This window comes from Poecilia latipinna, unplaced genomic scaffold, assembly GCF_001443285.1.
Source record: "Poecilia latipinna isolate Pla-1442-1.1 unplaced genomic scaffold, P_latipinna-1.0 Scaffold1340, whole genome shotgun sequence".
Lineage (NCBI taxonomy): Eukaryota > Metazoa > Chordata > Actinopteri > Cyprinodontiformes > Poeciliidae > Poecilia > Poecilia latipinna.
This window is the reverse complement of record NW_015113956.1, coordinates 129,202-142,569: the sequence shown is the minus strand read 5'-3', so window position 1 is coordinate 142,569 and position 13,368 is coordinate 129,202. Positions and strand designations below refer to the sequence as shown.

The following is a 13,368-nucleotide window of genomic DNA, read 5'->3' as shown; positions in this document are numbered from 1 at the left end:
GTACACTAGAAATAAAAAAAATCAAACTTACAAGTAACTTTTTAACAAGCCACAGGAGCTTGTTTCAGTAAATAACTCATTAATATTGATCTTTAAAAAAGTATTACTCCAACTGGCAGATTATTTCACCTAAAACATGGGGAAATGTCTTGTTGCAAATGCTATTGGAACCTGCACTGTTTTTTTAATCAATATTAAGTAATTATTGACTTAAAAAAAGCTGAAAGGTTGCTTTTCATTTAGTTTCGTCTTATTTCAAATACTACTGTATTTCCTCTACAAACTAGACCAAAATTACTTGGTAAAATATTTTGCTTTTGCAGTCTTTTAAAGCTAATCACCTGATGTAGAAATAAAACCTACATAGTTATAAAATTTGTAAGTTAATGGAGAAAAAAAAGAAACATCTTGATGTTAGTTTTTCCTCAATCTTGTGCTTTAGTTTGCTGATGAATGCGTCTGGCAGACACTTTTCTTCAGTAGACGGGAGTGTCTGTCTTTTCTTCCTTGCATGCATCATCAAAACAGGTTTCGTTTAGGCAGCTGTTGCCCCAGGCAGGTTCGGCAAAGAGTAGCAACAACTTTTAAGGCCAACACTTCTCGCTTATGTGTGGGCTTTTGAACCAGAGTTGAAAGGGTTTCACCATCCATTCCTCCAGGATGGGCTGCACAGTGGTGGAGTTGGTAGAGCTGTTGCCTTGCAGCAAGAAGGTTCTGGGTTCAATTCCCGGCCCCGGTCTTTCTGTGATTCAGAGAGGCCAATCTGAGCAGCTGTATAAACTGTGAGAAGATAATGTAGGCTACCGTATTGTGGTTACTTAGATCATATCGGATCTTGGAGCATTTCCCGAGCATCCCGCTGCTCCAGTGAGCCGCATGCTTGAGGGGAGTGTTGATTTTATTTCTGCACTGTGGGTTGAGTTCACTCATTGTCCATTAAAGATTAATCAAGTGGAAAGTGTTGAGGATCGCAAAGCCCACTGACCTCAGCGTGTTTTTATATGCTGCTGGATGCACTGATGGTCCACTGAGCTGAGAATGTGGAGCTTTAGGAGCATAAAGTCACCAGGAATGTTGGAAAGTCGGACACGAGACGAAGAAGACTCTTTCAGACCAGGCTGATTTTAAGAGCGTGTGGGAACTGGGAACGGCGCAGCGCATTGTAACCATCTTGTTATTGCCACTAAGTCAAATATAATTGCAAGGAAATTTCATAATGGGAAAATTAAAAATGAGTTCAAAAGCTGAGGACCCATTGCATAGAATTATCTCAAATTAAAACAGCAGGAATGTTATACTCCAAGAAGTAGATGGCTGAAAAATTAGGGTAATTTTCCACGTTGTGAGGAAAGAAACCAACAGGAAAAGCGTGATGGACACGCGGTCTGGATGAAAAGTCGCGTCTTTAAAGTTTAACATGAAAAGTAGCACTAAAGATGTTTTCAAAAGAAGAAAGAGAAGCAAGATTCTTGCGGATTGCTTCTTCACAGCACAGCCCCGCATGACTAAACAGAGCGCAAGAGTTTCAAGTGAGAATCACGGTAGGCATAAATGAGGCAGCTGGAAGTAAAACAGGGAGATGCACGAGTTACACTGCATACAGCAGAAACATAAGGAGAGCCTGGCCTGCCCAGGCTTTAGAGGCAACACGCCGACCTCTTTGAGAAGTTTCAAACCCACGACAGAACCACAGAGACCTTTTCCCAGGCTCTCTTAGCATGTTGGGAACAAAATAAGTGCAATAATACCTCAGGCACAGTAAAACCCCAGACATGCTGACTACCAGTGGGGCCCCGGAGCGTTTGACAGAAAACACTAATGGGTCTCAGACAGGTTATCACCGAGCTGCATTGACATTTCGACTGGTTGGCAGCTTGAGTTACTTAAAGAGTTAATCAAAAACACAAAGATAAGTGCTTTGTGAATCAGACTTTCCTGTTCATCTCTATGTGACAGCTCAGCAATGTTCTGCAGCATGAGTCTGTAATACCCACTTCATCTTTTTAACTCTCCAGATGGCCAAAAGCTGCAGGACAGACAAAAAAAGTACCTTAAAACTTTAAATTCTTCCAAAAACCCAGATCTGATGACATGCAGAAAGATCAACCTCACTCCGATGCAAAGCTCACCATTCCTGCTCTGACCTCGAGGAAGTGTTAGATTTAATAAAACCAAACTACCGTAATCAATGGCCAACTTCCATGCAGCAGCAATGAATACCGGTAATACTACATAACCACATCAGAGAAATGTGAGCCGGGTGCAGCGCAGTAGCCTGGCCTCAAGCAGTGATCAATAATGTTTTGTGGACAAAGCCAGAATACAGAAGCCTGACTTTGGAGGCAATTAAAGAGGAGACAATTCTTCATGTGAGGGCTGAGGAGAGGAAATCAGATCTAAGTGTGGATTTGATGTAGCAGGTGGAAAATTGAAGCAAACCTCTCGTTGACATAAAAATGTCAAGTGGACTGTAGCTGGACAGAAAGTAGGTAGAAAATCATCAGAGAGTTCAAGCTTTTGTAAAGCTTTGACCTCCCTAAATGAATTGTAGCCACTTACATTCTCTCTAATTAACAGCATCCAAAATATTTCTTTCTAACCATCCTCCTACAAGCACTCACTAATTATTTATGCTAGCAGCACAGGCAACTTTTCACCATGTTTCAGACAGCAGTCACTGTAAAACACGGTTTTACTCATTTAAAGCAGTCTTTTAAACTGTATTTAGCATCTTATGGTGCCAGTTAGCATCTTATGGTGCCAGTTAGCATCTTATTGTGCCAGTTAGCACAGTTTGCAATGGTTAGCCCCAGTCTCCATTTTCCAAGAGAGTGTAGCTTCCATAAGAAATTTCTGGAAAGCTCTAATCCAACATGCTCCATGACAGACAGACTTGCCAACCTGTAATATTGAGGTAAGAAGCACCCAAAACTGCTAAAATACAAAACGGTGAAGACATGACAATATTTAGCTCTTTTTAATGCTATTCATCATGGTTTTGATCCCTCCACAGAAATGAGTCTGCATTGGTAAATGACTACAGTCAAGCAGCAAAGCACTTATAACTTCTGTGCTGGTTTGACTGGATGCCAGTGTTTGAATGATAACTTACTAATTGACAGAGTGCATAGGTGAGTGGGTTTTTTTAGGAATTAGCTAGAGCTTCCTGGCAGAGGAAGATTTAATGTTAGTTGCTGAATATGAATGTACACAAGCAAAGATCATAAGTGGGCTACATGATGGGACACTTTTATTCAGTATCCATGTTCTCCACCATCTAGATCAGGAGTGTTAAACTCATTTTCATTTTGGGCCATATCAAAAATCTGATTGTTCTTAAAGAGCTTTAAGAAAAGAACGGTTAAAAATCAGAAGAAAAGTATGGAAATCTGTAGATTTTGTGTGAACTTTTGAGTGAGTTTTGCTAATTTGTTGAAAAGGCTAGAAGGCCACATAAAAAGCTACAGTGGGTCAGATTTGGCCCCCGGCCCTCGAGTTTGACCCATGCGACCTAAATTATGGAGTACAACATATCTTACCATACGTCTGGTGGTGACACACAACTTTTTATCTCTGTCACCACATCACTACAGTCCATCGAAGGTTTGCCACATTAAAGATTTTTCGATTAAGACCCCAAAATGAGGGATCGTTTTATTTTAAATAAGTTAGATTATTTCAATGGTGTCTCAGGAAATTTTATGGAAAGTTGCTTTTCCGAAATTCCAGCAGAGTTCAGACTAACACCAGGAAAACGAAGCGCATCTCAACTGTCCTTAAATCACTGGACTTGCTCGATGAGAGAACCAAGATGGATGTAATAAACCTCTCAGGCCATCTGACTCCCAGGAACAGACTAAACAAGAGGAAGCAGCATTTTGGTTTGATGCTTCTCAGCTCTGGAACAAACTCCCTGAAAACCTGAGGTGTGGCTCCTTTAAATAAGAACTCAAAATATTAAAGTTTACTGCATATTATCCATCAGGGTGAAACTTTAGTCCATTTCAGGACATTTTTACTACTGTTTTGTTTTCTTACCTCACTAGTTAGCAGTAAAAAACAGCTACGGCTTTTTCTTCCTCCAACTTTGTATTTAAACCCCTCGGATACTGAAAATAGCTCACGATAAGTATTGTTCCCCCAGTTGTAACTTTCACACTGAAGAGTGCTGTTAACACAACCAGTAAGTGTTTTTTGGTGTTGGATTTTTTGAGTTCCAACTGTATAGTCAAGTTTTATACAAAAAAAGAAGACAATGAGATTCAAACTGCAACGTTTACCTGTTTTCCAAGTGAGTCTTGTCTTTTACAACTGATCAAAAACAAAAATAAAACACGCTTTGGTCTGAATGTTGGTGTAATTAACGCGTAGCTGAACTGGCAGTGATTGTGTCTTAAGAGAAGAAAATGGTCTAAACAATAAGGAGGTGAAAGGTAAGAAGGGGAAGAACTGTTAAAAAAAAATAATTGGTGTCTAAACGGGGAATGATAGAAGACGGACCGCTTTCTACTTGAAAGCTTTTTTCATCTAAATGTGAGCCAATTATTCCTTCTTGTTGAGAGAAAATATGAACATCTGTGTTTGCCGTGAATCAGTGAATAATCCCGCACTGCGCAAGGACCTCTGAGGACACACACACACACACACACACACACACACACACACATTTGCCCTGTGGGCTGGTGACGTCATGTTTGTAGTCAATTAGGCGTCTCCTGACTGAAGATTAAGGCCTGAAATCACCAGAGGTGGTTTGCCGGGGTTTCAAGGATGGACAGAAGCACAATATTCCCACTGCATCATTAACTTCTTACAGCTGAGAGATAAGCAACTCTAAACTGTGGCCCCCGGGCCCCAGAGGACTTCAACCCTCTGAGTGACAAGCTCAAGCTGATTTACTCTCTGGGTCGAGGCTCGGTTCAAGGAAAAACAACATTCCTCCATGACTCATCATGTGACACAAAAATACTCCCATCATTTCTCCGCTGGAATATGGCTTCAGTTCAGGTTTGGGAATGTTTATGTTAAAAAAAAAAAAAAAAACAAAATCCCCCGGGGGGGATCCAGTAGAAGTGCTCACCCATGTCACCGGCCTGGTTGACAGGAGCCGATTTGGCCCGAGACTGCTTTGACATGCAAAGTCTCAGGGTAGCTCAGAGCAGTAAATCCATCCACATTGACAAGAGCAAAATAGAGTCTCACCAGTTCATCTTGCTGGGCTGCATGATGGGGAAATCTACTTCCTCAGCAAGAACCGGTTACTTCAACCTTAACTATTCAGCTGCTATCGGTTCCCACTGATGTCACCGGCAGTTGTTATTTTTATAACGGGTCATCCGTTTTAAAACGTGATCAGGTGACTAAAACCCATCAGCTGAAACTCGTATGAATGAATCTGAACATTGAACTACATCTGTATTCAGAGTAGAACCACCATATGAAGTTTTTATCATATAAAGCTCTTTGACGCTGAAATGTGCTTTACAAATAAATCTGAAACTCCTTCGCTAAAATCTGACGCCACACCATTTTTGCAAGCATTTCGTGAAGAAGGAAGTTGCACTCAGAGTCTTGTTCAGATATTTTTGTGTCATTTCCTTCAGTGGTTCTTGCTGCAGCGCCACCACAGGCAAGGAGGTGAACAGGCTGCTCAAAGGCTTTGTTTTGTTTGGTTCACCACACCAGCTGAAAATGTAACAAATGTGATTTTTGTCCTCAACTGAACCAAGCCTACCAAACTATCAGATGTGGAAAACACCCTAAAAGTTAACGATACATTGCATTACACTTTTCTGACTCTCATTTGTGGGAAAAAAAATAAAAAAATAGAAACCCAAGTATGATTTTCTTCTCAGAGGCTCAAAGGGTATGGATTCTTTTGCAAGACACTGTGAAACTGCAGACGACAAACCACATAGTTGACCCGACCGTCTGGCAAAACTGCATTCATCTAAATCGGATGAAAACATTTAAACAGTTAGAGCAATTACTGGTCCCTTCAGGCGCATCCTGTCTGAATTATCCATGCCTTCACCCTCTTTTCTTGTCTCCTCCCCCAGTGTCGCCTGACCCTCAGCCGGAGCCTGGGAAGAGTCAGCCACAGACAAGCGGCCTGCTCAGGAAGGAATGCAAACACAAGGCGCACAGAAGCACGGCTGGCACTGGAGTCTCCTCGAAAAGAAAACAATCATAAAAACCAAATGCCTCCAAGCGGAGACAAGAAGAGAAAAAAAAAGAAACGTAAAGTTGGCAGGTCAAAGCAATTTGTCAGAGAGATGACGGGGGTGGGTGGGGAGGTGGTGAAAGTTGGAGAGGGGGAGATGGAGGCAGACCTCTCACGATCTTAGCCTGGGACAGACAGGCAGCATGGCAGGGTTTGATATCAGCAGCAGGCGCACACAGAGATATGAAGCTGTCTTACCTGACGTGTCCCACATATTCAGCTCAATCCGGTGCTTGTCGATCTCAAAACTGGCAGTGTAGTTTTCAAACACGGTGGGCACATAGTTCTGAAAACAGAAGATCCCTTTCAGCGACGAGCCGCTTTTAAAATGTTTTTGACACTTTTCACGACTTCCCAATTCATACCAATGCAATCCAATCACAGATTCCATTCAGCTTTTATAATTCAAGAGTCAAATCCAGTCAAATACTACAACCGGTAAAAAGTTCTCCATGCATAGATTATTTTAAGGATTAAACATAGATGCATCATGTAAGGACACAGGCAGTTTGTTCTATGATTTTCTAACAATCCCCCTCCTCAAACCCCTGCATGTATCTGCACTTCTTTGTCTCTCTCTGTTGGGCAGGTGGATGTAACCTGCTGAATCAGACCTGATGTTTCTCTCTGCTTTTTTCTACATCCTCCTGTCAATTAGTGCCGAAAAAAATTGTAAAAGTTGAGAGTTTTCTCTAAACCCACCTCTGGGTAGCAGTCCTTGGCAAAGACGTGCAGGAGCGCCGTTTTCCCGCACTGGGTATCCCCGACCACCACGATCTTGCAGCGGCTGCTGCCTATGCTGTCCATGGTTAGTCCGTCAGAGCTGGATTCTTGACACTGCGAGCGCCTGCATCCAGCCTCCGATAAAACGCGCACAGGAGTCGCACAGCGAGAATAAAAATGAGCAAATTCATGCGCAGGACCGGTGCGCCTTTTAATCCAAAGTCTGTGGTCTTCTGCGCGCAGCCCTTTGCTTTCCACTGACGGACTCTGTCTGAGCCGGTAGGTGCCGAAACCAGGAGCAAGACGCGCAGAGCCTCCACTGGAAACTCTGGTACTTAATGACTGACCACGCCTTCCCAATACTGGCGTCTGACACACATGAGGTTGCGTTTTGGGGTCGAGGGAGAAACTAAAGAATCTCTGACATTTTTTTTCTTTTTTTAATTATCTGGGTTATCAAAAATGTATTTGATAGAGTTGCAAAAAATACAGCTGCTTGCTCCCCTCTGGTGATGTGCGCTAAAATCACTCTGCCTATTAAAAAAAAATGTTTTTTTTTTTTTTTTTAAGTTTTGTGGCCAGGAAATATATTTTATATATAAGAATCCACGTAACCTGGGGGATATTTTTGCTGCTGAGTGCCATTATTATTATTATTATTACCTCCCTCAACTATTTTTACCTTTTCAGCTGAGATCAAATCCAAACTGATAAACAACTTTTACGCAAGAAAATAAACAGTTTTTAGGTCCCTCTGCAATGTTAAGCGACTTTCTTTTTCTTCTTTTTTTTATATTTATTAAATAAAATATGGGCTATGGCTAAAAAGCGAATTCATTTACAGGAAGCACGACATTTTAATCGCGATATTACTGTAGCAAACAAAAAAAATTAATATTGGTAGTTAAACTTAATAGCTCATTTAAAGAAACCCTTGACGCGTTTTTCTGAATGAATGACGAAGCACCTCTTCGCCAATGCTCAGTCATTCTTTTGGCACTGCAGACCGACAGCGCCCCCTTGTGGAGACTAACTGTTTGAAATGAGTCATTCATTTCAGAATCTTTAGTATGAAATTAATTTTGATCGTCTTTTTTCTGCAAGTAAAGAGAAACTATTTTACTAATGAGTAACATATAGGTCTCTAATAACCTTGAGTTTTATTTATAAAAAATTATCTGAATCTTTTGTTGAGCTACACGGTGACATAAATCCTAAAATGTTTAGACTTTTTTGCAGTTTAAAGTGCAAACAAAGGAAAAAAGGACGCAGAGACAAAAATAAAATTACGTTTAAGCTTAATCAGATTGTTCATCTTCTGAACAAAATATGAGATACAATTACCTATATAGAATTCATTAGGGCTCAGTAGTGAATAACTAGTTGTATTAATCACTTCAAAAATGTGTTTACGGTTGCCGCGTTTAACCAAAGCGCTGCAAAACTCAACTACTGAAAGAAAGACTGGAATAAGTGGGTGTGAACATGATTAACGACCATATCTTCAAAATGGCCACTAGGAGGCGCTGAATTGCCACCAAGTATAGAGAATTGCCAATACAAAACCAACAAAAGCATCTTAACTATGGCATGCCACATCTTAAAACAGTTATTAAAGAATAATAATACCATTATATACTACAAAAACATAACCAAAATTTAATAAAAAAAATCTACAAATAGAAGAAAAACAATCCATGATGAATAAAACATAATTTATGCAAGCTGATCTCAAAATGAAGGAAATGCACAGCAAAACATGAGATGCAAAGAAATCACTATGAAATAAAAGCAGCAAATCAAGCCAAAAATTAGAAGAAATTGAATAGTAATCATATTTTTTTAGTTGGTGGAAAAACATAACTATCTTGTCAGTAATATTCTACTTTATTGAATGAGTGTTTGTCAAAGAAATTTGCAAGTGCAGCCTCAAAAAGTTTCCCTTTCAAGGGCTATAAAGGTCATTTCTCTAACCGCTGCCCTAATCTTTAGAAATCTAGGGTTCAAGGTGAAGAGTGATGGGGAAAAAAACGAAATGAGAGACAACCTGAATGTGTCCTGCTTGAAAACGATACAAGTGTAAAAGCACTGCCATTGCAAATAAACAAGCTCTTAAAACGATTTAGAGTTTAATTACTGACATGTGCAAACATTTAATGATGAAAGGAAGCAATAAAAAAAACTAAATAAAGAAATAGTTATACTTTGAATCTTGTGAAATTTCTCTAGGCAAAACATGACTTCCAATACCATAATTTTTCCTTACTAATATGACAGAATCCATATCCTCTAAATTCTATGGTCAATCCTACTGGAGCAGTTTCTCTTAGCCGACCATAAGGGCTGTGAGTGTCTGCTGGCTTTATAACGTTTTATTGGTAATAAAAACACTCTCTACCTTAATTGTCTTGAATGTTGGCAGCAATAAAACAGAAGGTGGCAGTATTCATTCATTACAGCACAGACTGTGGCACTGAGCTGCGAAAATGTTAAAGTTTGACATGGCAGCGTAGGATCTTCTTTCAGTTAAAATGTGCTTAAGTGTTGGACTCAAAAGTCATCGTAGAACGGTCACAAGCTTTGATAAATAAATACAATCCTAGCATGCTGTTGCATTGTGCACATGCTGCAAAAATCAAGTGGTTTATTTTCTTAGGTGTGGGATGGAAACGGGTGTTAAAAGATCCCTGATATAAGAGAAACTCTCTACATAAAACAGAACAATGACTTTTGTTCGATCAATAATATGTGAATGCATCTATTTTGAAAAGGTTTGCGTTGTCCATGATGCTGTAAGGTGAAGATTAAATAGTATTTGTACTTTTACTTGTTTAATCATTTAAATACAATTCAACTTAGGTAAAGAACATTTTACATAACTGACTCCTTTACAGAGCAGAGCAACTGACCCAAAGGTCTAGTTAATGTAAAAGTAATATATCATATAAAAGGTCTATCTGCTTCTGTTAGAATAACAGTGGTTGTTTTAGAGGGGGAAAAAAAGAAAAGAAAAAAGATAATAATACCTGCACTTTCTCTCTGACCAATAAGAGAAAGTTGAAAAACAAGCTGTCACTTTTATGGTGGAAAAAAAAGCAACTAAATCATGTGGTTGCACAAGTACACCATTCAACTGATAATCTGTTGAAACACCTTTTGATTTTATCACAGTTCTCAATCTTTTTGAATAGCAGTATATCAACATGACACATCTTGACGTGGGAATATTTACCTCCTCTTCTGTGAAAAAAGAAAATAAAATCTCCAATCAAGTCAGATTCTGACGCAGAACCCTCTTCAGACTTTCAGTGAATTTCAGGTCTGGGCCACCGGTATAAAAACTTTAATCTTCTTCTAATGAAGCCACTCTTTTATTGTTTTAGATCAAGTTACTGTTGAATAAGTCAAATAAAGTCAAGTTTATTTGTACAGCACATTTCAGTGACAAGGAGATCAAAGTGCTTTATGTGATAAAACATAATACAGTAAGCAATTATGAAACTCACAACAAACATTTTGTGAACTCCCATCACCAAAATCATCAAGAATAATCATCAAAAATCCCTCAAATATAGTAATAAATTTTCCAGTTGTTATGAATCAAGAGTAACTCTTGGTTTTAAGGAAATCGGTGTTTCAGTATGTTTATATTTTTAAAACCGTGGAAGAAAAAAAACTGAAAAATAGTTTTTTTTTCTGCTATCTTTTAAACTTAAAAAATTATTAAGTTAAAGGGAAGTCTATTTGCTTTTTGGATTAGAAACAGGATTTAAAAAATACAACAAAATGGCAGAACAAAAATAACATTTTACAACAAAAAAAATGAAATAAATATTGTAAAAAAAAGAAACGTGTTATTTATTGCACTATGTGAAATGGAGTTACTGGATTGGACTGATTGAGGCTTGAAGGCTTTTATCTTGTTTTTTCTTATATATGCAATTCAATCTGTTTATTCAGATTGTGGTTTACAGTTTCATGGTGGAAGAAGGTGAACAGGTTTAACTTGTCATTGAAACACGATGAGTTGACTGATGAGCAGATAAGTGACTGAAGCCACACAAAGGTATTAATTTTAAATCTCTAGCAGTAAGTCATGCAGGCAGCCATGTAGGGGATTTGAATCTTACTTATTTATCTTCATAGATCTCTTTCAAATCTCAGTGTTTGCTCATCTTAATGGAACGGCAATGTGGGTGTGTTTACAGTTCAAACAGCACATCCTCAGAGACTCCCTGCAGACTCCGTCTATTTGCCTGGAACAGAACACAGGAGTTTATCCAGGCTGATTATCCTGCTGAGCAGCATCACGCTTTCTGCGGCCTACTGCAACAAGAAGCTTCCCGACGACGTCAGGTGTGCACGTATCTGTTCCCTCGTCGTACTCGTCCTTTAACTCCAGCCATGTTAAGCTGTGACGGATGCATTTCACACCCGGCTGAGCTGCTGGAACATGCTCTGCAAAATGGCAAAGAAAAAACTTGAGAGATTAAACTCTGGCTCCTTGGCAGAAAAAAAGGAAGATAAAAAGGCCTCACTCAAGTCTTGCGGAGTATTTACAGAGCAGTTAGAGAAAACATTTTGGTTTGTAACATTTTTCCTGTGTCAAAGCAGTGGATCTATATCACCTGCATTATACATCATTAAGCCCCTGTGGCATATTGATTGGGACTCTGCTGACTTAGTGCTGAGTGGCACTTTAGAGCCACAAGGTGTCTCTGCACTCCTCCTGTGGTCAGTCTCCCTGATGGACACTGGGCAAGACTTTTATGCGGTTCGTTGAAATCTACTCTATTTTATTTTGGGGCCATTATGAATTGCAGCGATAATTGGTTTCGTCAAAGACACGCTTCTTTCTAACTGTAAAACCTGCAGGAAAACCCAAATGTACACAATCCGACTCAGTGAATGTCTCTTGTGATCGCTCATTGGTCATCCCACATGCCAGCTCCGGATTCCCCCTCACTCCTGGCCAAGCAGTACGGAGCAGATAATATTATTTCACCGAGAAACTGGCCTGACCTCAACACTAACTCATATTTTTCTGAGCTACCGTGCAGGGAAGTAGCAACAATGAGCCATACGCAGGCCCAAGGTTCCTGCAAGTCCTACTGTAGAATAGGCAGCATAAACAGACGTTTCCTCCCATTCCTGGAGTTTGAAAAACCTCTCTGCTAAACACGCCGCAGTAAACAGAATGCAGATGCAAGTGGCAATAAATTAAAATCCCTTAACTGTGTCAGTGCAGCTCGTGATTTATCTGGCAATCAGACCAAAAAGGGGGGAAAAAAATGTCAGCAAAAGCTGAAAAAGAAACAACTTTTGTCTTTTCTGTCTTTATTATTAAAAAACAAACTCTAACACTAACAAATATGCACTGATACAAACCACAGCTGGGTAAAAACCTGTGTGTATATTTGTGTCACAGGAAGTACAAGAATCAAGCTGATTAGCTGGCATTGGTTACCACATGCTTTCATACATTTTATTGCTGACAAACTGTCTTGAAATCTCAACATTTTGCTGAATCAATGCAGAATAAAAGTGGAGAGCTTTGAAAAAAAAAACCACACGCAAATAAAGAAGAAAAAGCAAAAAAAAAAAATCTCAAATAGATGGTCTCAAAAAACATCTCCAGGAATACAGAGCTTTAATTCTTAATCCCTTGAGTTTTTGTCCATGTTTTATCACATTATAATCACAGACTTCAATGTATTTTATTCCAATGTCATGAGAGACTAACAAAAAGTAGTGCATAACGGAAGTGAGAGGAAAACGAGAGATAGGTTTAAAAAATTTTACCGATTAAAATCTGGAAAATGTAGCTTAGCAGCTATTAGCAGGAAGAAAGGAGAGAAAGTCATGAGGATTCCCATTAAAAGTGGGAGAAGGCGCTCTGGTCAGAGCATGGTGGTGGCAGCATCATCCTGTGGGAATGTGTGTCTTCAGCAGGCACAGGGCACTCTGGGGGAAAAAAAAACTGTTAGAAATGCCTTAACAGATTAGCATTTCTGAAAGCATTTAAAGATTTATTTTTTTTTTTTATCCAGCTCACACTGATGCTAAATGTCGGTCTGTTATAGTTTGTTGTAATGTGAAGAAATATGGCACTGTATGTAGATATAGGAGGATGGATTTTCTATTTAATGAGCCTTATCATAAAAAACATAGCCAAATAAATAGAAGCATTTATTATCTGCAGTTGAACTGTTTTAATAGAATAGTCTGGCCAGCAGTTTTAAGGCAGGTTTTAGCTTTATTAAGCTTGGCTTTGCTTCCCCGTGACTATTTCTCCAGCTGATCTCTCTGCTTAATGCTATATGGACTTAATTTATTGCTCCATCCGAACAGCCAAACCCAGACAGCCACATAAGCCAATCCCTGCATTTTTCCGTGTTTTCCAGTCTGCCTCCGTCTCGCCC

The 13,368-nt window shown here is 39.4% G+C and overlaps 1 protein-coding gene across 1 annotated transcript in view; it reads right to left on the bottom strand.

The window, feature by feature from the left end:
• rnd2 (Rho family GTPase 2) overlaps positions 1-7,537 on the bottom strand; it is a 31,016-nt gene extending 23,479 nt beyond the window's left edge. The window contains exons 1-2 of the mRNA XM_015055881.1: positions 6,926-7,537; positions 6,422-6,509 (exon numbers count right to left, since the gene is read on the bottom strand). Of these exons, the coding sequence (XP_014911367.1) occupies positions 6,422-6,509; positions 6,926-7,030 (193 nt within the window). The 5' untranslated portion in view covers positions 7,031-7,537. The remainder of the gene's footprint in view (positions 1-6,421; positions 6,510-6,925) is intronic.
• Positions 7,538-13,368: the final 5,831 nt, after the last annotated feature.